The sequence below is a fragment of the Heloderma suspectum genome, chromosome 10, assembly GCF_057233095.1.
Source record: "Heloderma suspectum isolate Gila_16-S chromosome 10, 16-S_ref, whole genome shotgun sequence".
NCBI lineage: Eukaryota > Metazoa > Chordata > Lepidosauria > Squamata > Helodermatidae > Heloderma > Heloderma suspectum.
Window position 1 is genome coordinate 9,743,401 of NC_139467.1, and position 27,517 is coordinate 9,770,917.

The following is a 27,517-nucleotide window of genomic DNA, read 5'->3' on the forward strand; positions in this document are numbered from 1 at the left end:
GAAAGTAGAAAAATACTTTATTGACAAATTAGAAAAAAAAAAAGACCCCTCTCCATCCGCTGTTTCCTACCATGGAATGATTAGAGGGTGCTACTTTTCAAGTATTGTTCCCCTTAAAAGCAGAGAGAGAATGTCTGGCAAGAAAATTGCGGGGGGGACATAGTTGGGGGACACACACCAGAGACATAGTTCCTGTTCTGGGGTGGGGGCGGGGGTAGAAGGGTTGATATCAATGATAGTGAGGTGGAACATAGGAATCCACCTTGTACTGAGTCAGACCATCTAGCGCAGTATCATCCACACCAGCCTTCTTCAACCTGGTATCCACTGGGTCTTGGGGGCTCTGCTTTAACACAGCTTTCCCCTATAAAATGGAGGCTGGTGCCTCTGATGCCGGTGACCTGGTGCATCTGCTCTGGGACTGGTTCTGACTGATACCCGGAGCAGATTCTCCACCCCACTGACATCGGAGCCACCAGCCTCCATTGCCCCTGAGTGGTGCCTTCCAGATGTTTTGCATTACAGCACCAGCATGGCCAATGGGCAGGGATGCTAGTAATTGCAGTCCCAAACATCTGGAGGGTACCAGGTTTGGGAAAGGTGCCTGGCAGCTGCTCTCCCGGGTTTCAGGCAGGAGTCTTTCTGTCCCAGCCCTGTCTGGAGATGCCAGGGATCGAACCTGCCACCATTCTCATGTAAAGCATGTGCTCTACCGCTGAGCCCCCCCCCCCCCGTTCCCAAGCAGAAAGCATGACAAACTGTCCTGTGCTTAAGAGGCGGGTTTCAAAGGGAGAGATTTTAAGAAAAAACTGTCACTCCCAAGCTGGGTCGGAAGGAGGAGGTTCCACACACCACAGATCTCTTAGCTAGGACCTCCCCCCCCCCCCCCCCGCAGGCTACACTTCATACTCCCCTCTAACCATCTCACCCCGCTGACTAATCATTTCCACCTCTACAACTTCCTCTAATGACGAGGATCTGCCTGGGAATTTCTGAAATTTCCATCCTTACAAATGTACCCAACATTCCTCTTGGCCTGCTCAAGCTTTCAGAAAATCCCCAAGTTTTTCCCCCACCCCACACACCTCGTGGCATTTTTGTCCTCCACCCCACCGCAACAACACACCAATTCAACTGTACTTCCTGAAATTTATTATTTTGTAATCAGTAGGAAGACTGGCAATACTGGGGGGCGGGGAGGGAGGGAGGGAGGGAGGGAGGGAAGGAAGAAGGGTTAAACACGTGTCTCCTGGCTCTTAACATGGAAGAATTTTCCCACGTCGAAAGTGCTGGTTTATCTCAGGCAATAGTGCTACTTGATTACTAGGAGTGCAATTCAACACCCCTCCACTGGAGGGAGACATAGCACCACAACCGCTCACCACACTAGCAGCCGCGGCTAGTGCTGAGCTGAGGGGGGGAGGAGAGTGCGCGTGGGCTCCACTGCTGCTATTTCCTTTCCTAGAAATGTGCCCCCACCCCAAACAAAACCTGCCCTAGCTAGTGACCTAAGAAGAAGCAAAACCTGAAGAGGATGGACCTGCAGATGGGGTGTGTGGGGGTGGGACTGTTGGTGGATCAAGCAGACCAGCATACCCCTGGCTTAGCACAGCCTGAAGCATCATCTCAGGCTTGTCATGTGTTGCTATGCACAAAGGTATGGGGTAGGAACATAGGCCCACAGGAGGCATGGGCATTCTGGATTCCAAAGCAGCCAAGAAGTGCTGAATTCGTGCCGGGAATCCATAGCAGCAAAGTCTAAAATCCTTGGCACTCTGCCTGGCCCTACGGCCTTGTGAAGCACAGCCTTCCTTGGGAAGTCTCCCAGTTACGGAAAGCCAACGGGAGTCCCTTAATCTCCTCCTGTCAGCTACTACCAGGCCCGCTGTCGTGGCCATGGAGCCATTGCCCTTCACGGTCAGTAGCTGGCGGGTTCTCAGAGTCCGGTAGCGTCCGCGATTGGTCCATCTCCGTGCCCCTCGGGTGAATCCGATTGGCCAGGGACGCTGGGGGCAGGGGTAGGACGGAATGGTTCATACCAATTGGAAGCAGCTGGAGGTGATGGGAGGAGAGGTTATGGCCGGACGTCGGAAAAGGGTAGAGGGCAGCATGATGGAAGGCGGGGTCTATCATGCTCTCAGCCACTGGCAGGAAGTACGTGGCTGTCCCCGGGAAACCCATTGGCTGCTCCAGCGTGGGCGGAGTTGGGCTCCTTTCCAGTTTCACTCCATGTAAGGAGGCGGGTGCTGAAGGCCCGTTGGTTGATATAATGCTGTCTGGTTTCTGGATGGTGGAGTTGGGGGATTGCGCTGCCCGGAGGGGCTTTGGGGTCCGGGCTGGGCTGGGAGTGGTGGGGCAGGAGTCAGGCGAAGCTCGGAGCAAACCTGGAGGGAGGCAGAAGCACCGTGGGTCAGGCTGTCAACCAATTCAGGGCGCAATCCTATGCATGTTTGCGCCCGAAATAACTTTTACTTGACGATTAATTGGTTAAAGATGGATACATTCAATGATTAAAATAAACAGAAGTAAATTTGTCTCTTACCAAAACCTCAACATAGATACCTTTCTGAGGTGCTGAAGGAAATGTAAGATTAAGAGTGCTATCCCGAAAGGCAGCCTCAAGATCAGTTTAAATAAGTAAATTACTTGGTACTTACTAAACACTACTATATTTTGGTAGAAAATATTAAGGCACTGGGTAGTATCCAATGTTAGTCCTACATAGAGTAAACCCGTTAAAATGAATGGGATTTTAGTCATAACTAACATAAGTCCAATTCATTTCAATGGGTCTACTCTACGTAGCATTAACATACTACCCAATGTCGCTATTACAAATCTCGCACCAGAACCAAAATCACACCAAGCAAGTATGTCCTTAACTCGCTCTCCCGCCAAGGGCTGGTGAGGGCAGTTTTTAAAAAATGGTCTCCCACCAATTAATCAACTACAAGTTTCGTTGATTTACCTTGAGATTAAAGGGTGCGGCCCTAAATGTGAGATAGTCCCTGAAGCCAGTTCTTCCCCTGCCGTGCTATCTCCCCCTCCCCCAATTTGACATATGCACATGGATCTGTTGCCTCATGTGCACCATCTTAATTCAGACTGAGCTGGCTGCTGGGGTGCAGAACAAGATGGATGCCGCTCTCTTGCTCGGAGAGGGCTCACTCACCAGCATGGGCAGGCCGGATGCCAGGAGAACTGGCGGTGCTGGTTGCTGGGGATGACCCGTCACGGATGTTGTCAGCTGGCGGTCCGGGGCGGGAAGCTTTCCCTCTCAGGATGTCGATCACCTGGTGGTTGGAGAGACAAGGAGAGGCTTTCATATGTGAGACTGCTTGCAATTCCCGTTCCCCAATAGCTCAGCTTGCTCTGAAGATCAAATCTGGGGCGCCCTGTGCCCATAGCATAATGCAAACATCCTCCCCCTGAATTCAGAGGAGGCCAAGAGGTCACAAATGCCTCAAGTTAGGACCACTGGAGGCTGGTGGCTCCGATGTCAGTGGGGAGGTGAATCTGCTCCAGGTTTCAGTCAGAACCAATCAGAACTCTAAAGGAGCTGTCCAAGGTGCAGAAGTTCTGACAGAAACCCGGAGTGGATTCACTGCCCCACTGACATCAGAGCCGCCAATTTCCACTGGTGAGGACCATCCTTTGCCTGACAAGAGGACAGCCAGGTGAGGAAAACCTAAAGCTCTATTCAGGCGTTCTCAGTCCCCTGCACAGAGAGGTTGGGCAGGGACAAGGGTGCTAACTCCATCCCCCACCGTTCCCTTCCATGAGTTTGAGGACAACTGCTTGCCGCAGGGAGCTCGCTCGACTCGTGTGCAGGCCCCCTGCATGATCTAGAACCTTGACTTTCAAGGGGTGATGCTCATCACATCCTCCCTCCCTTGATTCTAATCGCCTAAGGGAAAGTAATAGGACCTGGGTGGCAGCTGCCCCCAAAGAAAGCACTCATATAGGAACACAGGGAACAATCCACCAGGAAAACCTGATGTTGCAGGCCTTGCCAGAATTAACTGGAAGCTGAGCAACACCACTAGCACACCACTGAACTGCTGTTCACTTCAAGGATATTGTTCAACCAGTTCAACCTGAAATGACGTTCCTGTAATCGTAAAGTCTGAATTCTCTTCCTGTCCTCAGTGCACGGGGCGAGCAAAAGTTTTGTCTCATCTTTCCGGATGTCCCTGTCCACATTCCTTTCATAATCTTTCGCCGAGGCTAAATATATACACATACATGCACGGATGGACAGGTGCATGCATTACTTAATCCCGCTAGCCTTTCCTTGTACACACACCATCTGGCAAACTATATCTCAGCATTCGGCCTGCCCTAAAACTCGGAGCTCCGGGTGGCCTGTGATTATGATGTGTGAACACAGAAAAAGGGGGATTACTGAGTACAGGATTCAGCATTCTGAAATTCTTGGCTTAAAAAGAAAGCCTTCCCACTTGCAACGTGGGGAAAGCAACACCAACGGACATTGCAGAGGCACTGGATAACGCTGGGGTCTCCAAAGTGTGGCCAGTGGGCACCAGGGAGCCTATGGATGTTGCTCTTGGTGGCTGCCAAGCTTCCTGCCCCTCCTGATTTTTCTTCTGTTTCTTAAGATTTTTTAATTTTAAAAGAGGCTGGCATGCTGCACAGGAAACGGCTGCCCCCACTCCCCAGCACTATCTTTATATGGGTTCAAAAGAGTGGTTTTGCCTTCTGAAAAATGAGTTTCCAGCCATTTCTATGAATGGGTGACCACTCTCCATGACAGCCATTTTGTGAGAAAGCCCACAACACCTTTTCAAAATTCCAAATGTGCCTACTGACCTAAAAAGGTTGGGGACACCTGGGATGATGGATGTGGCATGCTCTGAATGCTCCGAAAATGGCATAACAAATTACGTGTTATTATTCTTGGGCTGCAGTGCCCAGAACTAAATACCGAGCTCTAACTGCGGCCTTATGATGTTCCTCTTTCCGTCTCTCTCTCCAAATCCTCTCACCCTCTTATTCTTGGCCACCATCAAGGGGGTGTCATTGTGGTAATTCTTGAGGCTGCCGTCTGCCCCGCTGCGCACCAGAAGCCGCAGGGTGTCCAAGAGGCCCCGGCCGCTGGCTGCATGGAGAGCCGTGTTGCCCCCGTACGACTGGGCATTTACGTTGGCTCCGTGCTGCATTGTGGGGAAAACACACACATTTGTACAGTGGTTGGGGAGATACAACACCCCATGCTTCTGTCCGAAAAGATCACGAGACAAAGGATCCACTTGGGCGAGAAAAAGTCAGGACGCGCCGACGTTAGTTCAAAGACAGGCCTCTTTGTTTATCTGCAGTTCAGCACATGGAGAAGGTGACCCTCTAGTGCTGAATTCAGAGTTGTGAAACATCATAGTTCCCATTTTAAAATGTTAGAAGAAAAGATTCTAGCCCTTGTGATTCAGGAACATGCCTGCGTCAGAGGTCTGGGTTCTTGAAGCTGGGGTATATGGCAGCTCAAGGTCCAACTACACCTTATATAAATTACCTAGCCTGAAGCTGAGTCTGATCTTTCTTTTTACTCTGGAGTAGGTGCGTGCAGCCCTGATTCAGACTGGGACCACAGTACACCAGGAGGAGATGATTAAACGTCCCCCCAACCCGCCGCCCAGCCATTTGTGTGCCAAAATCCACCCCCTGATGTGAGGGTTAAAAAAAGGGGGGAAAAGCCTCAACTGGCATCAATGGAGGATTTTCTTCTTCTTTTTAACCCTGTGCAGGTGTGGAGAATTTTGAGAAGCAACTGGTTTGTGGAGCAGCGGCTCATGGTGCATGGTGGTCCTGATCTGAATTGGGCTGCACACACCTTCTCGAGAGTAAAAAGGAAGATAAGGCTCAACTACATGCTATGGAATTAATGTAATGTGCAGTTTTACCCTCAGAGGGTAAGGCATCTGAACATCAAGCTAAACCAGACTTTTCCAACCTGGTGCCCCCCAGATGTTTTTGATTACAACTCCTATCACCCCTGACCATGCTGGCCAGGGCTGATGGGTGCTGCAATCCAAAACATCTGGAAGGCATGACATTGGGGAAAGCTATGCTAGACGATCGTTTAGCATGGCATGAATTAGCAGGAATGAGTCACAGAAAGCTTTGGGCTCTTGGGCTTCTCCTTCCCCCTCTCTGGTGGTGCAGCTGGGAGGAATTCAGAATTCACAAAACTGCGGTTTGTCGTGTCATTCAGACCAACAAAGTGTGGCTCACATTAACCATGGTTTTTTATTTATTTATTTATTTATTGCATTTATACCCCGCCTTTCTCCCTCTCGCAAGGAACTCAAGGCGGCTTACATTATCCTCCTCCTCACCATTGTATCCTCACAACAACAACCCTGTGAGGTAGGTTGGGCTGAGAGTCTGTGACTGGCCCAAAGTCACCCAGTGAGCTTCCATGGCCAGGTGGGGACTAGAACCCGGATCTCCCGGCTCCCAGTCCGTCACTCTCACCACTACACTACACTGGCTCTCTGGTTAGTTACCACTGGTTACCACTGGCTCTAACCAGTGGTAACTACACTGGTTAGTTACAAGCAAGCAAACATCAAACTATAGTTACTGAAGCCGGCTTGTTTCAATTGCCCATAGTTAACGTTAACCATGATTTATTGGCCCAGATGACACAGCAAGCTGTGGTTAAGTTTGCGAACCCCTCCCTCTAGCCAAGCAGGGGGGAGGAGGAGGAGAGGGGAAGCGGGGAGTATGGGCGCCTGAGGCTCGCTGCAGCTCAGTCCCACTCATTTACGTCACACTACAGTATGGTTTAGTGCAGGGTAGGCAACCTGGTACCCTCTGGATGTTTTGGACTACAACTCCCATGACTGCTCACTACTGGCCATGCTGCCTGGGGCTGATGGGGGTTGTAGTCTATAACATCTGTGGCCTACTCCTGGTTTAGCGTGATGTGCAAATGCTGCCACTGCATTCGCCTTGTATGGGTCCCCCCATTTTCAACATGGGGTGATCTTGACAAGGGTGCACAAGTCTAGCCAAGATCATGAATGATGGGTAGGAGTGAGGCGGAAGAACATCCTTACCTGCAGGAGCAGCTCCACCATCTCTAGATTATTATTTTCCACAGCATGAAGCAGTGGGGATCGCCCACTCTTAATATCCTGAAAAAGAGGGTGCAACAAGTCAGATCAGAGCCAAATCTATGGCCACACTGACTGTGGATGATGGGAGTTGCAAGGCAACCCTTCTGGCGAGCACCAAGTTGGGTGAGGCCGCCGCATGTGATTGTGGTGGGCTCAGAACATTACTAAATTTTCTCCAGGATCTCCATATCCCATGAAATGTGACGTTCTCCCCACAAATACTTCTGTCTTCTCCTGAATTGTAACCATAATAAAGCATATAAAGGTGTCCTGCTGGAAGTCTGCTGAATCGTTTTTACTCCATTCATCCGTTCTTCAAACTATCCCATTACCCAGTGAGGCAGTGTGCATGAAGCAAGCTCAAGCGTTAACAATATTAGGGAAAGCTTGTAACTGGCAACTTCTAAGATTATGACCACAGAACGGATTAATTTTGTGTATATACATGGGAAATAAGGAAGGAAAATGGAGAACCAAAATAAGCCAAGATTAGCTAAAGTGTCTGAAAGAAAGAAGAAAAAAGAGAAAGAGGGAGGGGTGGAGGAGGAGGAATAGGCAAACTGGCACCCTCCAGATGTTTTGGACTATAACTTCCATAAGTCCCAGCCAACATGATAAATGGTCAGGGAATATGGAAGTTGTAGTCCAAAACATTAAGGGAACCAGGTTATCTACCCCCTATGCTGAACCTCTGATTAAGTTAAACAGAAGGATAGGAAATATTTGCTGAAATTGATATAATTGATTGAAAGTATTGCAATTGATCCCACCGCTTTCTTGAATACATGAAGTACATTGATGAAGGGTGGAAAGAAATGTGGAAAGGAAGACTCAAAGCAATTCATTATGGCTGTGAACAATTAAGAAGGAAGAGTGGTGAAATGCCGGTGAATTATAAGGTTACTTAGATGTAATCTTGTCTTTCTTTTTGGTGAAAGTAAGGCAATTTCTGAATGAAATTGGGGAAGATTCACAATAGTTGGGGAAGTTTGTTTCAGAAAGGGAAAGGGGATAATTAAGCAGAAAAAGAAACTAGTTCCTTCTTTCTGATCTCTGGGGGTGGGGAAGCAAGAAACTAGGATACTAACAAGAAAAATAAAAACACAGACAGAGGAACAGTAGGAACATTGGGCTTTATAGAACTGTAGAGACCATAAGGCAGAGTTCCTGATCACATGGAGGCTTCTAAGTATGTTCAGCTGAACGCACTTAGAAACCCTCTCCAGAACTTTCACCAAATGCCCGAAGGTCTGAAGAGGAACCCATGAACCCAGGAACATTGGGGGTGGGGCTTGGGTATTTTCCCCCTGCACATTTTTAGTGGCCATGGCTGAACAGGCCTTCTTTTTTCTGCGTATGCCATTTATTTGTATGCTTATACCTCCTGTTGTACCCCAAGAACATACCAATAAAATTCAACTAAAATAAAACAAAAAACAATATCCGTATATAAATTTCACGCAAGTTTGCAGATGTGTTTTTCACAGAATGTGTTTTTCACATAATGTGTTTTTCTTCTGCTAGTCATGGGCAAAGACAAAGAACTTTGAGCAGTAAATCTATATATTCTGTAATCTTGCAGAAGTAGAAGGACCGGATTAAGAATCGGGAGAGCAGAAGCTCCCATTTAAAATGGGAGTGCTGAACCTCTTTCAGTTGAGGGCTGAATTTCATTTCATATAAGCTTTCGGGGGCCACATTCTAGTTGGGGGGGCACGGCCAAAGGCAACAGGAGCAGGGAAAGATGCCAAAGATATTTTGGCTTAAAGCTCCTCATGCCAGTAGCTAAGCCTTAGGAGAGGCATTTCAACCTTTTTGAATGGTGAAAAACTGTGCAAAAACTGGGAAAGAGGTGTGGCCATTTGGGGGAACCAATATTTTTTGTTGCTTGTTTTAGTTTGCAAGCTGGCAGGGCAGGGCCTTTTTATTTTTAATTTTTGTACAGTGCTTAGTGCTTCGAGGCGCTTTATGAACAACAATAAAAGCTGTGAGGGAAGGGCTGGTTCCAACATGTTTGCTCACAACGTGGTCACTCAGCACTGGCTGACGGACAGCCGAATGTGTGGGCTGCCCCTCCGACGCCCCTCTGCCAATCAGAAGCTCACTGCATTCGAGTTAATGTCGGAGGGTTGAAACGTTCCATCTGCGGCGATGAACCTGCGCTGGGCCGTTCACATGAGCGGGTCAGGTCTTGATGGGAGATGAACATTCGTGGAGGGACACGCCCACAGGGCCAAAAGTCTTTGAACAATGTTGAGACCTCACAGACCAGAAAGGAGCCTGAACAGGACTTCTGGTGGCTAGCAGGTGAGGAGACGCGGTCACCCGGCATCGCCAACTGCCCCTCCACGGCTTGCAGAAGCAAAGAACCCTCTGTTCTCAGTCACCTGAAGCTCCCCTGCTTCTTCAGACACCTCCATTGCTGCCTTTTGTGCACAGAACTTCCTCCTTTTCATGCCATTTCTCCTGCTTCCTTCAAAATACTGAGCCTGGGGTGTAGCCCTGTAGTCTCCATCCTGAGCATATGTTCACCCCAGCCACCATTTCCCTCCTCCTGCGCTGAGCTCAGGTTCATCATCGCAGACAGAATGTTTAAATCCCCTGACGTTAACCCACATCCCATGGGAGGGGCTTTGGCACAGTGGTAGAGCAGGTGCTTAGCACGCAGAAGGTTCCAGGTCAATCCCCAGCTTCTCCAGGTAGAGATGCAAAAGTCCTGCCTGAAACCCTGGAAAGCCTCCACTAGTCCATGTCAACAGTACTGGGCTAGATGGAGCCATGGTCTGACTCAATATAAAGCAGCTCCCTATGTCCCTGAGCTTTAGATTGCATGTTCCTTGGGGCAGGAGCCTGTTCTCGTCCACTTTGTAAGTCATTGTGAACATGCTCATGGTGCTATAGAAATAAATGATATGCTAATAGGTGCTCATTTGCTTAAATTTACAGTTTGCTTAGGCAGCAGAATTCAATTTCACTTGGGGAAGTTTGATTCCACCCCCCCTGCTCCATCAAAGCACACAGTCTTTGCTTCTTCTCGAACCTTGTACTTACCACAGCATCTACATCAGCCCCGTGCTCCAGCAGACTGAGAACTACGTCACGATTGGAGATTCCGACAGCCACGTGGAGTGAGGTAAAACCTGGTCAGCGAGAGAGAGAATTGGGACACTTGAAGGATGGAAATACCATTGTGAGTTTATCAGGGAGATGCCCAGCAACCAGGCAATCATAAAACAAACTCTACATCAGGCTTTCCCAACCCAATGCCCTCCAGATGTGATGGACTACAACTTCTATCAACCCCAGCCAACAGGAGGGCACCAGGTTGGGGAAGGCTCACCTAGGTAGTTATTAGCAGTTTGAAATTAACATCTGTGTTACTCTAGAGCAGGAGTGGGCAAATTTGTGGCCCTTCAGATGTTGTATATCATATCGTATAATTCAGAGGTGGGCAAACTTGTGGACCTCCAGATGCTGTGGCCTACAACTCCCATCAGCCCTACTCAGCATAGCCAGTTTTAGGAACAAGCGCCAGAAGCGTGGAGCACAAACATTGCTGAAGGGCTTGGCACAGGCTGGACATGCACACTGCACCAGAATTCGGTGGAAAGGAGGTGACTTGAACGGGCTGCATCAGTTCGCAGGTGGTGGGTCCACATTTTTGAATGTGAAAGGTTCCTGGCATAGGGCTGGACCAGAACCTCCCTCCCTGATGTGCTACATTTCTGTCTGCAGGGAGTAGTTTGTTTACGTGATCGAACATTTTTTTAAAAGTGTAACTCACCGGCAACGTGCAGTGGTACAGCCACATGATGTCAGGACTTTACCACTTTATCCTATTGCAAGTGTAGATGCAGCCACAGTCAGGGTGACGTGGAGGGGAACAAAGCTCATATTTGGGCCCTCGTCACCTTTTGTTTCTCCCCTTCCCTCCGTTTAATCCTCACTGGTGTCAATCTTTAAATCAAGGGTGGGAAAACTGTGACCCTCTGAATGTTGTTGGACTACAATTCCCATCATCCCAACCACTGGCCTTGCTGGTTGCAGCTCATGGGAATTAGAGTCCAGAAACATCTAGAGGGCCGTATCCTGCTTTAAAGTATAAGCTCCTGGAGAGGGGATAAGGACAGGTCTATCGTGCTGAAGCTGAAAAGCACCACAGAGGTTGATGGCGTTGCGTAAAGAACAGTAACGAAAGCTCCTAACTCCACTGGAGATGTAGACGGTGGAGGCGGTGAGGCTCCATGCCTTGGATAGCTCCTTTAGAGTTCCACCTAGTTCTGACTGAAGCCGCCTCACTGATATCACAGCCACCACCCTTCACCCGAGAGGGGCGTGTGCGTGCATGCGTTTCCCCCACACTGGCTTTCCCCAACCTGGTGCCCTCCAGATGTTTGGGACGATAACTCATAGGAGCTGTCATCCAAAACATCTGGAGGGTGCTAGGTGTTGGGGAGAGCTGCCCCGCACCAGCCTGACACCTCTGTGACCCGTCTGTGCTCACCCTCGAAATTGCGGGCCTCCAGATCGAGTGGGGCAGGGCTTCCATCCAGCAGCTCCTGCAGGCAATGGAGGCTGGTGTGTTCACAGGCGAGATGCAGGGCGGTCTGCCCGTTCCGGTCCAGCACCATTGGCGATGCTCCATGGGACAGCAGCAACTTCACCAGGGCTGGCTGGGCTGTGATGACTGCCAAGTGCAGGGGAGTCTGGGGGGTGGGGGACAAAACACTTCGCTTGAATATTGATCGCTGGTGGGGATTGTATATGTGGATGTTTACAGCAGCCAAAGTCCTATCGCTGAGGCTCCTGGCTTACTCTGTAATAGACTGAGGCTGCAGACCTTAAACCATTGGAATGGTCCAAATGTAATGGGAAACCAGGTTTTCCTACTATGTGAAGGAACTGTGGCAGCCCTTGAGCTCAAACGCTCACCCCTCCCCTCTCCTTCTCTTTTGGGCACCAGAAAGTAACTACTACTGCTCCTGTAATGTCTGAATTCGGGAAACCCTGGCTTGTTTAAACTCTGGTTAGCATGAATGATCCAGGATCAAACCCTGGTTTCACAACCTGCCTTATTTTCAAACCATAGTCTAAACAAACCACAGTTCCTTCTGTTCGGATGTCATGGAGAACTGTGAGTAGCTTAAAACTGGAAGAGGAAATTTCTGATCTCCCGTTCTGGCATACAAAAGAGAAGAGGAAAGGGGATGGGGGCGGGGGGGGGGAGAAAATGGCTGTGAGGACTGCTGTAGCTCATTCGTATAGCAAAAAACCATGGTTTCCCATTACGTGTGACCCAGGCCACTAACTAGTCCAGTCTTCCATCAACCTGGCACCCTCTACATGTGTTGAACTGCAATTCCCATGTTGACTGGGAATGATGGGAACTGCAGTCCAACAGATCTGGAGGGCACCAGGTTGGGAGAAGGCCAAACTAGAGGGTATGCCCCATTTAATACAGTCCAATTTACTTTGGAGTAAACCTGTTCAGGATCATTCCATTAGGCTTCCAGTACAAAGCTCTGGACATTAATTGGATTCCTCAAAGCGTTAATTTTTCATTAAAAAGAAAGAAAGGATTCTTTTGAACAATATCTATTTGTTATCAGATTTTAATTCGATATTTCAGGTTTAGAAGTAAATTAACATTCATGTGATTGGACATTAGGGTAGGTTTCTATTCTTGTTACTCATTACAAGGTGTTCTCTCCCATCTCTATGCCACAAGTGCACTCAACTGGAACTCACAAATGCAGTTAAGACCGTCAATACAAAAACAGACAATAAAATGAAAATTTTAAAAACCCACAAGTAAACAGAAGCCATTGACAGTATTTGTAAGAGAGGAAAAAGTCAGTGAAGGACACAATCCTATGGCCACTAGACAACGGCTAGATGGCCATAGGACTGGTCGGTTTCCAGGAACTGATCTTGGAGCCCATGCTCCAAAGTCGGTCCCCAGAGAACCGCCTCCCTGCCCCCTCCCTCGCTGCCTCATAAGTGGTGTGGATCATCCCCGTGCTCATAACAGCAGCGCGGAGAGGGGCAGAAGGGGGCGTTCCCAGGGCGAGGAGGGTAGAAGTGCCACTACGACGCCTCCTCTGCATCACCCGGCCTCCGCCCCGCTTCAACGTCCTGTGGCCAGACAGCTGAAAATGTCATCATCTAGCAACAAATGCAGGGCAGCTGGAGCGCGGAGGAGAAGACTCCTCCCACCATGCATTGGATAGGCGGTCGCCTCCATGTTTGGAGGTGGCCGCCTATCCGCATAGGATTGTGGGGTAAATGGATACATGCTGGAATAAAACTATCTTCACTGACCAATGGCACTCTTCTTGTTGTTATCCTGTATTTTATGTACGTTATCCAGCATGTTATTGTCCTGCTCTAGATCGAGTCTTGGCTGTTTGCAAGCGAGTACAGGGAGCGAGGCAACAGAGCAGTCAAGTCGGCAAGCAAATGGTCAAGCACGCAGGTTTCAGTCCAAGGAGGTTTAAGCTAAGGCGGGAGCGCTCAAAATCCAGGCAGAGGTCAGAACACCGGCAGGCAGGCAGGCAGGCAACAAGGGTCAGGCAGCAGCAGGAGTAGTCAAGGCAACAAGCAAGAAGTCAAACACAGTAAATCAGTCAGGTACATCAGGCAGCCCAGAAGCAGGGTCGTTGAGCAGTGCAAAAGGTCAGGAAACAGAGCATCAGGCGCAGGGCACAATTCGGAAGACAAGGCACACGGCAGAGGCTGGATGGACCAAGTTGTTCCACCACCAACTGGCTTTCCAGTGAAGGCTTTTAAGCCCACAGCCAGCCATGCCCCACCCAGAGCTCAGCTGCAGCAATCAGAGGTCCCTTCCCAGAGCCTACTCCTGCAGAGTCCCTTTCTCCTGAGGAGACCTCTTCTGGAGGCGAGCACTCCTTCGCACAGGAGCCCTGCTGGCCTGTCACTTGAGGAGATGATGTTCCTGGGGATCAGGGGGTGGCTCAGCCTCTGCTTCTCTCCTGACAGGGATGGCCTGAGGGTTCAGGCTCCTGTGGGTCTGGTGGCAGCCCCTGGTCTGGGGTGCCCTGGGCTTCTGGGGCCTCTAGCTCCTCCTCTGAGGAGGACCTCTCCAGTTGGGGCATGACAGGTATCCAGTAATATTTCTGTACTATTACATTCAAGTATAAGGATTTGTATTCTAAATTTCAGTTCAGAAAACTGAAGCGCACACCTATTTCCCCCGGTTATTTCTTCTCCCTTTCTCTGTTGTCTCCCTTTCTATATATCAGGGGTGCCAAACCTCTTTCAGCTCGAGGGCCAAATCCAGTTTCAGAAAAACTCTCGGGACCTGCATTGCAGTGGTGGGCATGGCCAGAGCCCAAATGGGTACCCCCCAACCCCAATACTAACATACTTTAGCTTACAGCTTAGTTACAGCCAGTAACTAAGTCTTTCAAGAGGCATTTCAACCTCTTGAAATTTCAACCTTTCAGAATGGGCAAAACTAAAAACCAGGAAACCACCAAACAAGTAGCAGTTGGAGGAAAGGGGTGTGGCAGATTTGGCTCACAAGCCAACACCCCTGATCTTTGTTTATATGCATGCATATAATCAGTCCTATTGCTATTATTATCTTCTTATGATCGCTACTAGATCTCCCAGTTGGACATACATATTTAAATTACTGCTGGGGGCAGGTGGGTGGGTGGGAGACAGAAGGCATCCCCATGCGGGCGCCGCTGAGCGTGGAGAGAAATCCTACAGCCTTGTTGTAGGTCATTTCTGGGTAATTTCAGGCAAACAAGTGCAGAGAAAATTGAACACGCACACACTCTGCTGCAGTGACATCTGTGGCTAGGAACAAGTGCAGAAAGACTCTCAAGTGCTGGGGGGGGGGGAGGCGGGGTTTAAGCTCAACATCTCTTACGCACCCAGCTAACCGAGGAAACCCAGCTGATTCCCACAGAAGAAACCGCATCTACCAGCACCTGCCTGGGCGGACGTCATCAGACGCTTCTCAGAAAGGGATGGGGTTGGTTCGAGATCAGGGTTTATGAGAAACAGATGAGGAAATGACAACAGGTCAGGCACAGGTTGTGAGCATCAAGAAGAGAGACGTGGGCAGCGCAGCCCTGATGCTAGGGCAGGACACACTCCCCCTGCCCCGGTTGACTCACACAACACAAACAATTCTACAGAATTTGCTCCAATGATCAGGATAACCTGACCCCAGAACGGTGCTTTTTGCTGCCTCCAAAAATGCTGGCACAAAAGAAGAGCCTTCTAGAGAGAGGGGGGAGGCCTCGAGACAAGTCTTTTTTCCTGCAATCACCCAAGCATGGAATTTTACTGGGGGGGGGGGGGGGCGGCAGAGACGTCTTCTTGTATGCATAACCCTCCCATATATTCTCAGTGCTTCATCCGTCTTTTTCCCTCCCCCGAAAAAAACCATTATGGAGGAAAAGATGGAATAGCTGCACTATGCTTTTTGATTGGTAGTGCCAGAAGCCGTCTGTCCGGAAGCACCCAGAGAGAGAAAGAGAGAGAGAGAAAGAGAGAGAAGGATTGTTCCTATAAATAGTTCTTTCCTTTGGAGGTCCTACAAAGCCAGGCCCAAGTGTCTTTTAGAAGTCATTCTTCTTCAGCCAGACTTTATGGCAGGAATGGGAGGGGACAGGCTTAAACAGGTGCCGAAAGCGATTGGGAGGTTTGGTCCAGGGCATTTGAAGAGTATCTTATTCTTTTGCCTCCGTCCCTCCAGTTTTTGAAAAATAGTATCACTTGCCTTGAGCCCTAGCGAGAGGATGGGCTACTTTGTTTATCGAAAGACTGAACACCGCCACTGTGAGCTTTTTAAGGTGAAGGTAATAACACATGTTACTCACCCCTGCCTTGGAGTAAATGAGTACACAATTCCAGCTTTCTACCTATTATGGAAACACCTTTGCAACCTAGATACCTGTCTACCAGTGCCTGAGTGAGGCCCAAGTCTTGTCTTATAGATATGAAATACCTGGTCCTCAGTCACAGACTGGCAGGAAGGAATGTAAGGTGTGAAAGTGCTTCTGCAACAGCTTGAAAGCTACACAGGCAAAGCTGGGGATGTGTCCATGTGAACACATATTGTGCCACTAGGCCCTGATGCGCTCTCTCTCTCTCTCTCTCTCTCTTTGTAATACTAACCTTTAAAGCCCTGAACAGCTTGGGACCAAATTCTTTGAAAGACCACCTATCCCCACATAGGGATATATGAGAAATTCATTTCAGTCCGTTTTTAATCAGGATTTATCCAGTTCGCACCTTCCAAACTGAACACAGATTCAGACACAATCTGCAGTCAAAGTCCATACATTTCCAAGCTTGAAATGTGATTTTCAGACCTCCCCCCACCCCAAAATGCATTCGACAAGCTGCATATATTTGAAAAATGTGCACAAATATACTTTAATCAATGGGGGAAGAATGCGTACATTTCAAGGATGCGCACAATGGTTGCGTACATTTGGAATAACACACACAAAAATACACACAGATTTTCATGCAAAAAGAAAAAAAACACAGAGCCCGCAATCTGATATGGACTCAAGTCAGAATGAACTTCAAGGTGGAACTTGGAGCACATCGGCGAGGTCGAGGTTTGCCGATTCGCACTGCCCTGTCCCTGTATGAACCTTCCCAGCCCCAAAGGTCGACCACAAGGGGCCTGCTTTGTGGCCCACCACTAAGATTGGTAGGTTCCAGGGCCTTTTCAGCGGTGGCCCCACACTCATGCAATTCCCTCCCCTGAGAACTCTGCAGGGCTCCTATCTTGTGGCCTTTAAATACACGACCCGAAGGACTTTTTGTTAATTCTATCATGCTTTTTACCGATGTTACTGTGCCCCCCCCCACATATGTTTCCCATCTGATGCTGCTTTTAGAACATTTGCCTGTCTTGTTTTCAATTTTGTTGTTGATGTAAGCCGCCTTGGTGGGGGCTTGCCCAAATCCACGACCCAGTGTGATGTGCTGCCTTGGTGGGGGCTTGCCCTAATGCACGACACAAACACAAAATAAACAAACAACCCCCGTTTCCTCCCCTTGCACCACTCGCTCCTGCTGTTCTGAGTCAGGGAGAGCAGTGACCAGGGAGAGCAGTCGCTCTTGAGTAATGCATTGGGGAAGTTGCCCGGGGCTTGCCGCCAGCTGGGGCGAGGGAAAGTCCCTTGGGCGGGAGAGGTGAAGGCCCAAGTGGCTGCCGGGAATTAACCCATCTCTTTCTTCCTCTCTGTCACTGCCTGCCAAGAGCCTCAGGCTTTGGGAGCTTCCTCGGCTGGCTTGTGGCCCAAGAGTCCCATCTCCACCAAATGGGTTAAGTTCTGCTGCTAAGCCACAATCCCCCCTCCCTCACCCTCCACTCGGAATTCTGAAAACACCGACCGTCCCTCTGCTGTTGCTGCGTATGGCTCAAGCGAGCCGTTCCTTCCTGGGATGAGAGAAAACCTTGCTCGAGTTCACCTCTCCCTGCTCTGGCAAGGGCCTGCCTTCACACTTCGCGTTTGTGTCGGGTTTGTTTTTAAAACCAAACTTCCACGGCGCAGAAAGCAGAATTCTGCAACCGCTGTGGATTATAGAAGTGAAGCCCGTTTGCCTACGTTTGCTTATTTTGCATCACTCCTGGTTTGCTTCCACTCGTTGTGGGGAGAGGCAAGGAGCTAAGCGTAGTACCAATGCCTTACCCTCACTGAGACTTCAGGCATTGCCTGCACACAGTTAAGCTTATCTTCTCAGCCATAAGGGCTAGAAACTTGCTTTTTTAAAAAATGAACAGAATCCATTCTTAGGAAGCTGATTTCTGTGCTCAATTCCAAATGCTCAAAGTTGGGTTCTCCCCTCCCCACCGCCCTGTGTTTGACAAGATTTGTAGGATGCACACAGCTTCAGTTATGAGGACAGGCTGAAGGGCTTTGGTGTGTTTGACCTCCATTTTCAAGCGTGCACTGCAGCCTTCATGGAACTCTCTTCCCAGCAATGAGCCAGCTGATGGATCCCTGCGTGTTCTGCCATGGAACCATCTCCATGTGTAGCAGAGGATTCTGGGAGGCAGTGAAAAGTGTGTGTTCCTTCCAAAGCGGGCCTTGCCATTACCCTGTATGAAGTAAAAGCCTACCCTGGAACAGGCACAGGCAGACTTCAGACTTGTGGGATCTAATATGCAATTGTACTAGATCCCTGAAGTCCACCAATCAGAGCTAGATACAATAGGAATAGCTGGTGGGGGGGGAGGGGGGCAGCTCAGCTGGATGCAAAATGGAGCCAGTTGCCTCTTGCACCCCACTGGGATGACTGGAATATACGCCGCATGGCTAGGAATCTGTGTTAGTAGAGATCAGGGAAACTAACACACCAGCTATCCCCAACTGTGAGCTCCCTCCAGACGGCCATGCTGGCTGGGAATGACAAGGGCAGAGGAGGCTGGTGGCTCCGATGTCAGTGGGGCGATGAATCTGCTCCGGGTTTCAATCAGAACTCTAAAGGAGCTCTCCAAGCTGTTTCAGCTTAAACACCTTGGAGAGCTCCTTCAGAGTTCTGACTGAAACCTGGCAGGGATTCACCTCCCCACTGACATCGGAGTCACCAGCCTCCACTGGATGAGAGTAACGGCCTAATTTAGAAATGGGGTGGGGGGTGGGGGAAACACATCTTTGTGTTGCTGCTGTCATGAAATAAGTCAACCTAGCTGATCTGCTGCAAACCATCCGGCAGTTTACTGGTAGATCCTGGCCTCTCTTCTCCCCTTGGAGCACACCCACTACTCCTCCATGGCTGTGTGCAAGCCACCTCCCAGGGATGCTCATCTGCCATTGCCAACCATTCAGGGAAGCCTGACCAGCTTCCAGGGAAACTCAGGTTTCCCCAGAACAGAGTGTGAAAGCCACTTGGCCTGGAGGGATTGTCCTCAGTCTGCCTGTACCACCAACGATTGGAGCTGCTACTTTTTATTTTTTAAATCATCTCTTTTTCTCCTCCCCTCATCCCCTCCTGGAGCCACGCTGGGATGTAAAAGCCTGCCATGCAATGGCTACTAGTCCTGATGGCTATGTGCTACCTCCAGTACCAGAGGCTGTGGGCCTATGTGCATCAGCTGCTGGGGGACATGGGCAGGAGGGTGCTGTTGCACTCGTGTCCTGCTTGTAGGTTCCCGGTCGACAGCTGGTTGGCCACTGTGGGAACAGAATGCTGAACCAGATGGACCCTTGGTCTGATCCAGCACGGCTCTTCTTATGGTCTTATGTGATTAAAAAGAGGAAAGCGAGCGGCTTTCTCCAGGGGCTCTACACCTTAAGAATCCACTTTCCCATCCGACGAGCAGTGGGAAGGGCTGCAGCTCAGCACAGAGCCCGCTTTGCATGTGGAAGATCCCAGGTTCAATCTCCAGTGTCTCCAGGTAAGCCCCCCTGCCTGAAACCCTGGAGTGTCACTGGCAGTCAATGCAGACAATACCGTGCCCACTGGACCTCGCCTGGGAGAAGCCAGCCAGGCTTTGCGTCAGAGGGGGATTCATGCCCTCAAGCTGTGAACATCCAGACGGAGGAACCTTCCAAGGAGAGCTGGCCCAAGACATTTTGCTGCCTGAGGCAGAGCAGTGGGTGTTGCCCCCCACCTTCCTGCTACAAAGTGCACAGTACCTAAAGCCAGTCAAATTACTTTGACACCTGGGGCAGAAAATCCCATAAGTGCCTCCCCTCCCCTCCTGCAATACAAATAGAATAGTCCTAAATTAAATACAGTGATTTGCTGCCCTTTCACAACACCTAAAACCAGGGGCCTCACTCTCCCTAATGGTAGGGCCAGCCCTTCCTCCAAGTCCACTCGGACATCATAGCTAAATGGAGTGTCCATATTCAGTGGCAGTATAGCTCTGAATCTCAGATGCAGGGGACAAACAGCAGGCGGTATCACTATCATGCCTTGCCTGTGAGATTCCTGCCACCTCAGCGGGGTCCCACAGGACGCCATCAGTCGGGGAAGGAAGATCACTTCTGCCACGGAGCAGCACTTCCCAACAGCCCGGCCTGCAGCCCTCAAGCCTGCATCCCCTGCAATGGCCCTCCCTGTCCCACGCGCCTACCTGACGCAGGTTGTTGAAGGTGTCCAGGTCCCGCTGTCCCTGACGGAAGAGAGCAACCAAACGCTGGGCCACTGGAACATTCCCCTGGACTACGGCAATGTGGAGGGGCCTAGAAAAGGGCAGAGAAAGGGAGTCAAAGAGGGACTTCTCCGGACTGGAGCTGCAGCTCGTCCCCAGCTCTTCCAAACACTTCACAAACTCTGGATGCCAGCCTTTGGCCAATCCAGAAGGAATTCCATGAGTACATTTTCTCACAGTTTTTATTCATTGTTACTCTTTGAGTCTCCAGAGGAGGCCCATGCATTTCCACCTGGCTTATGTATTTTATTTTGTTTATTTATTGAAAACATTTGTATCCCACCCTATATCATTAAGATCTCAGGGCAGCATACAGATAAAATCAAGTTAGACTAGATTTGTGGCTCTCACTATCCACCGCAGCCCCTTCCTCGGAGTCCTATGGTGCATTCAGAGGACTGGGAGAGAGGGGAGGGGGTGTCCCTCTCGCTGCCTTCGTCTTGCGCCCTGGCTGCCTTCCCTGCCTTCCGCAAAAGCCCAAAGCAGAGGCAGGAAAAAGCTCTCTTCCGTTTGCCCTGAGGTCATGCAGGAAGGGGGAAGAGAGGGCTTCTTTGTGCTGGTCATACAGGGCATGGGCGGTCTGCAGAGGAGGGGGTGGCCACTGGCAGCGACATGGCAAGGTGATCTGTGGAACCTCTGCCCTCCCCTCTCTTTTGATTATCCTTCCCTCCCACCCTCACTTACCACATTTTAGCCTGCAAATGCCTTGACTCAGGGATTTCATTTCTGGAGTGCTGATGTTACCCTGCAAAGGTAACATGCTATGCACAGGGACTGCATGAGGACATAAGGAGAGCCCTGCCAGGTCAGACCAAGGGACCATCTAGTCCAGCATTCTGTTCACGCAGTGAACATGCATAACTGATCACGGTTTTAGGGCCTAGCCAGGAGACGGCGACCTTCCTGAAGCTAAGCAGGTCTGGGTCTGGTCAGTGCCTGGATGGGCGACGGCCCAAGGACCCCATGACACTCTCCCTGCCCCGGGCTCCATTATGGAAGAAACGTGGGACGTACAATGTAAATACTAATCCTTAAAACAAGGCTGAAAAGCGGACCAGGCTAATGGAAAGCCGCCAAATCCTGCCACACATTAAAGGCATGTGGGAGGGGGTCGTAGAGGCTAAGCTCTACATCCCACCACTGCGCCCGACACCCACGCTGGCCACATGAAGGGACCCAAGGGGTGCACCAACATAGGTGCATAGTGCTCCCGCCCACAATGGAGTAGCGCAGGATCCCCCCTCGTGTTGAGGCGCTCACGCAACCTCGCGATCCCTTTCGACGTGCCTTCAGTGCGCAAAAGCATTCATCCGCATCCTCCTAATGATTATCTTCCATATAATGGAAGCCACGGTGGTGTAGTGGTGGGAGTGTTGGGCTGGGCCTCAGGAGACCCGGGTTCTACTCCCCACCCTGCCATGAAGCTCACTGGGTGACTTTGGGCCAGTCACTGCCTCTCCACCTACCCTACCTCACAGGGTTGCTGTGAGGGTAAAATGGAGAGGAGGAAGACGGTGTATGTCGCCTTGGTCTCCTTGCACGAGGATAAAAGGTGGGATATAAATGTAACAACAACAACAACAACAACAACAACTATTTCAGAAGTCAAGGAGGGGGGTGTAAAGAAGATTAAGGGGTAACCCCTAGTTGCAGCCTGTTTCACTCTTTGACACAGTTCTGCTTTCTTGTCCCCCCCACCCCACCACAACTATTTGCAAATCCGCCCCCCCCCCAAGTCAATCAATGCTGCATCCAGCTCCATATGACTTCACAGAAACGTTCTGACTCCCCGCTTACAATAAAACGAAACTGCCATATCGTCTCGGGGCCAAACCCACAGCCAAAGGAAGGGCTCCCAGGGCACAGACTTCCAGTAAGAACAGCCGGCAACACCGCAACCTTTGTGTCCTGTCTCACCGCAGGAGCCCCCAGCGCTGCAACTTCCTCCCTGTAGTGTGAAAGCCGGGTCCCCAAAGAGCCACTTTGCCAACAGCTCCCCTCTCCTCGGAGCTCCCTCACACGGTCCAGCGGGAGGTTGCGAGCTTCTTTCTGAGCAGTGCTCCAGAAAGATCCTAATTTGGGACTCCAGTGGATATGGAAAGCCTCAAGGGGGGTGGGGAGGAAGGGGCCAGGAAGCCTGTGGTTCTCTCCCTCCCGCCGGCAGGGCCAGGCAACGGCTCAGATCTTCCCTTTGCCCCATTCCAGTAAAGGGGCAGGACTGCCAAGCCTGACGTTGAGGGGGAAACAGCAGACAGGGAGGAGCAGGTCGGGGAGCGTGTGCATGTGTGTGCGGGAGGGGAGTGCTCAGTGGCAGCGCAGAGAGGGGATTCCCCTCACAGCTTAAGTTGGCTCTGATTAAAGAGCAGCAGGAACTGCTCTCAGAGTGACAACAGAAGCGAAGCTGAAATGCTTTCTGCTCCAAATGGCCCCCGGGCGGAAGCAAGGAGAGAAAATAACACACTGAAGTACGTCAAAGTGAGCTCACTGGGTGAGATTCAAGGCTCGTTGAGTCCACGCTTTTCCCTGGCAGCAGGGAAGGTCACATGAGGGGTGTGGAAGCGATAGGCACCCTGTGTTTGTCTCTGGTGGCTGGTATACTGCCCTTGAAAGGGGAGGTTCCACTTAGCTTTCATGGCCAGCAGCTACGGATAGACCAGTTGTCTGTGAGCATGTCGATTCTATTTTAAAAAGAGGTCCAAACGCGTGGCCATCACTCACATACGGCGGTAATTAATTCCATGCATTAATTATGCATCCTTTGGAGGAAAACGCTCCTTTTTCATTGGCCCCGAACCTGGATGGGACCCACTGAAATCAATAGGACTTAAGCGAGCCAGGGACTCACATATATCCGGTGGATTCCAATGGGCCTCTTCTCCAAGTATGACCAAGTCTGGATTCAGCCCAGTGTATTTTAAGTGCGTTTGTTACAATTATTTCCCTCTTTTCAGCAACGCTCTCCATGCTGGATAATAACAGTCGCGCTCTCCCTCTTTCTTAAATGAGCAGATTTTGTGCCCTTGCCATGGGTAGCAAGTGCATAGGCCCATTTAACAGATTACAGCAATGTTCCCACTGAGGCTGGAACTGTATGTGATGTGGATCCAAGGAGGGGCGGAGGCTGTCACTGGCTGTGGCATTTCCAGAGAAGAAGCAATGGGCCAGAGAAGGCTCAGCCCTTCTCCGGCATGCCACGTCCCAACCACCAGGCTCCGAGACCAGAAGGAAGCCCTTCAGGCGGAAAGCAGCCCTTCCCAGCCTCTTGCTCCCTGCAATTGCTCTCTCTTAGCCAAACACAGGCCAGGAACCAGCGCTTGCCAGCAATAATGTGTCACTGCAGCTTTAGTCTTCAGAACCAGCAAACTGCCCAGAGATACAGGTACTACTGATGAATAATTACACCAGGCCCGATTCAGCACGTAGGGGCAATGATCCCTCTTCCTCCCACTCCCCAGCTTCCCCAAATGGGGCCGCTCAACCCTGTTCTTTAATCCACAGCTCTGTGCCGGGTTAATATCTGGCTGTATTTGCTAGGGGTGTGCGTGACTCAGTTTCCACCCAGGACGTAGCCCAGGACTTATCCTCAGTGCCAGCAGACTCTCACCTTTGGGAAAGGAGAAATAAAAATGGCCTCTGAGCATGCACAGACTGCCTTTTGACCATGGGAATCTACTCACACACACACACCCCTTTTCAGAATTGCCAAAACCCTATACTTCCAGGACCTTAGAACAGAGGTGCTGGCTTTTTCCCCTCCAGCTCTCTCCCTCTCTCTCAGTCACACCACCCAAAGACACTTCCCCTCTTACGTGTCTCCGTCTTCATCTTGCTTGGTTGCCGTGGCGATGTCCAAGGCCAACTGGGCCTCTACCGGGCAATGCAGGGAGTAGCACGTGGGGATCCCCACCAATGGGTGCGGGGTCATGGGGTGCAAAAGAGGAGACAGCTCAGGGCTCAGGAAGGGGCCAGCCAGACCTGAGATGTGGTGGTGGGAGAAAACAAGACAGAGAGAAAAACTGAACAGGTTGCGATGAGAAGCTAGGCTGACCCCAAAGAACCCAGGCATCTGAGACTCTCACTCCTCTTTATCAATCTTGGACAGACTTCCACAATCTGATGCCCTCCAAATGTGTTGGGCTACAGCACCCATCAGGCACAGCCTGCTGAGGATAATGGGTGTGGTAGCCCAACACATCCAGAGGGCGCTGGCTTGGAGAAGGTTGACTGAGGAGTTCAGGAAGCCAATGATAAGTCACACTGAAAAGCTGTGAAAGAACATTTGTGGGGTGTGCTACCTCAGAAGAACCAGAAATACAGGTGCTCCTGGTGATGTGGTCTAAAAATACCCTCCCTAAAGGGCACCCATACTAAGAAAGCTCAAAGCATGCCAGTTAAGGAGGGTAAGAAACTATGTTTCTTTAGAAGTACTTTGTTCAAGAATACCTGCCCTGGGCCATGTTGTTCCAAAATTAATTTCTGCTCCACCTCCAGCTAGAGTTAGGCCCTATTTGTCACTTGGTCCAGCCTTGGCTTCTTTGCTACCTGAGGTAAAAAAGCTGGTCAAGATAGCACCCGTGCTAGAAGAAGCTTGCAGACCTAGAGCCGCCTTACAGGCGCTGCTCCTGATGTCACAATACTGGGAGAGTTTGGGTCTGATGGGCAGCATGATTTCTGACAAACCTTGCTGCTCTCCAGTTCCCCCACTTGAGGCAAGGGCTTCAGTCCACCACATCACTGGGCCAGACTCAAGCCTGACAGAGTCCTCTGCATTTGGAATCTTGCACCATGCTGGTCGGTTCGATAATACAGCATCATAATCATAACGCATTTACATAGCACATTGTGTGTGTGCGTGTGCGTGCGTGCGTGCGCTTATATGCTGACAGTGTTCTGCATATGCTGTCTCAATACTTATAACCATCTGGTAAGATAGCATCTAGTAGCACATTGCAGATAGGGGGCTGGGTTGAGGAAATAGCAACTTGGCTACGGACACCTAAATAGTTTTGGGGCAGAAGTGAGAACCATCAACATTTCCATCTACCAGTTTCACAGGTATCCACCCTCCCGGCCTTGCAGTGGTATCTCACAGCCAGCATCATTTTCTCCTGGCTGAAGGGCTCCTTCTTCCTGTCCCCTGCAGCTGGACAACTTTTTTTCTTTCTTTTTTTACCTTCAGGGAGCCAAAGGTCTCCTCCTAACCCCAGGGGGTTTGTAAACAGGGCCCTCCTATCAAAAAAAGGGGTGCTCTAAATCAGCTTCCCCCAACCTGGCACCCGCCAGATGTTGGATCACAACTCTCATCATCCCCAGCCAGCATGGATGATGGGAGGTGCAGTCCAACACATCTGGAGGGCATCAGATTGGGGGCGGCTGGCCTAAAGGCTGGAATTTTGTAAAAGTGAAGGGTGCCAGGTGGTTGCTGGGAAGGACGGTGGCAGGGAATTGCTTTGGGGTTCTTCCCAAAGCGACAAGGGTGTGCGTGCGTGCGTGCAAATGAAAATTAGGGAAGGGGGGAAGAAAATAAAGCCCCGCCCAGTGGGCAGGTGGGTGCTGGAGTCCTTACCTGGATAATATGCAGCTGACAATCTGGGATAGCTAACCGGGATACAAGGGGAGCAGTAGCCATTGCAGTGGGAGCCCCAGGGTCCTGTCTCCCCCTCGCCGCTCTCTGTTTTGGGGACCTTGCCGGCCAGCGGCCCCTGCGCGTCCCCACCTGCCCCCTCTGGGGCGCAGTAGCGGCGTTTCCGCAGGGGCAGGCACGTCTCCGCCTTCTTTTCCCCCTCCAGCCCCACCTGGGGGGAAGCCGCGGTCTGCATTCCTGGCAGGAGGGCCCCGGGGCCGAGCTGGCAGACAGAACTCGGCGCTCCCTCTGGCTCTCTGGAGGGCTTGTGCCTGGGAGCCAGTGGGCCCCTGGAGCCCAAAGAGACCTCCCCCTCGGGCGGCTCTCTTCCAAAGGGGGTAGCAGCAGCAGCAGCCTCTCCATCCGACGTGACCCATCTGCCTGGGCCACCGCCCTTCCGCCAGGTTCTCAAGTCCACAGGTAGCTCCCCTGCCATGGTGCCGGTTCCTCCTCGTCACCAAAGCGGATGGGCCACCAGACCGAACTTTCTCCAGGTTCCTGCAGCCCCAGCACTGTGTGGGTGGCCCACCCGGTCAGCTTTCCTTGGTGCTGAGCAAACAGGGCAGGGGGCCGTCACCATCAGCTCATCATCTCTGCAAACCACAGCCTCTTTCCCCTTCTGGCTCCGAATTCGCCCACCAAGGAACCCCCCTCCTCTTTCAACGCGGTCTCCAAGACCCCCGGCTTCTGAGAAGAAGGGCACCGGTGTCGCGGGCTGCCCGAGCACCCCAGGGCCGCTTTCGATTTCTTGGCGATCCTCTCCCGGTTACCAGCACAGACGCGCCATGTGATCACACCTGAGTCCTGTCCTCACAGGGTGTGGAGAGCGGGTGGGGTGTCATCCCCTTCTCGGGAAGCCGGCAGGCCCGTCCTTTCCAAGAGCTGCAGAGAGCGGGGGTGCGTGTGTGTGCAGGAGAGCCGCAACCGCCGCCCCCCAGGCTCCCCGGTCCCTTGAATGTACTCCTGAGAAGAGAGTCACCAGTGCAATTCCGCCCGATCTCCTTGTTGCTTCCTTTGCCAAGTCATCCTTTTGCTTTCTTGCTTTCTTTCTCGGCAGAAGTCCTCTGCAAAACACGTCGGTCCCGGGTGGGTCGGCAGCGACCTCAGTGCCCCGTGGGCGCCCACGAGTGAATCCCGAGTGGTAGCGGTGACACCCGCTTCGCCCACCCTCCGCGGTAGAGGAGGAAGGAAGCCGGGACTTCCCCGTCCGCTCAGCTGAACAGTAGGGACTTTCACAGACGCCTCTTACCAGCCTCCCCTCCCTAGGGGAGTTCCGCCTCCAGCCCCTCCTACTCCTGGCCGCCAGCCCCTCCTGCGCCTCTCTTCCCCGGCAGCCGCAGGAGGAGGGTGGCGAAGGGAGCCCCGTTCCGCGCGCCCAGGGCGCATTGCCAGCCGTGCCAGGTGCGCCCTGGGCGCATCGCCAGCTCCCAGGCTGGCTGGAGGCGGCGCCTCGCTTGAGTGGCCCTTTTCCCGGACTCTTCCCTCTCCGCCGGAAACGCCCCAGAGGGGGAGGGCGAGGAGGCCAGGGGCGTCTGCGAGAGACATCCATCCAACTCTTTCCTTGGCCCCGAGTTTGGATTGCGCGCAGCGAGGAGC

General features: G+C 51.3%; 1 protein-coding gene across 1 annotated transcript; it reads right to left on the bottom strand.

Moving 5' to 3' along the window:
- Nucleotides 1-27,349, bottom strand: BCL3 (BCL3 transcription coactivator). Its single transcript, XM_084815033.1, has 9 exons — nucleotides 25,865-27,349; nucleotides 24,108-24,273; nucleotides 20,221-20,329; nucleotides 11,641-11,842; nucleotides 10,188-10,276; nucleotides 7,077-7,154; nucleotides 5,007-5,174; nucleotides 3,173-3,293; nucleotides 1-2,384 (listed from the first exon to the last, which is right to left on the bottom strand). Exons 1-9 carry the CDS (start codon nucleotides 26,355-26,357, stop codon nucleotides 1,867-1,869), a joined length of 1,944 nt encoding a protein of 647 aa, XP_084671159.1. The 5' UTR covers nucleotides 26,358-27,349; the 3' UTR covers nucleotides 1-1,866.
- Nucleotides 27,350-27,517: the final 168 nt, after the last annotated feature.

Bases quoted from the DNA above. Each gene is read 5' to 3' on its own strand.
- BCL3 (XM_084815033.1), bottom strand. From the start codon at position 26,357: ATGGCAGGGGAGCTACCTGTGGACTTGAGAACCTGGCGGAAGGGCGGT. The intron at 24,274-25,864 runs GTAAGGACTCCA...ACCACATCTCAG, and splicing joins GTCAGCTGCATATTATCCAG to GTCTGGCTGGCCCCTTCCTG. The intron at 3,294-5,006 runs GTGAGAGGATTT...TCCAACCACCAG, and splicing joins TGGTGGCCAAGAATAAGAGG to GTGATCGACATCCTGAGAGG.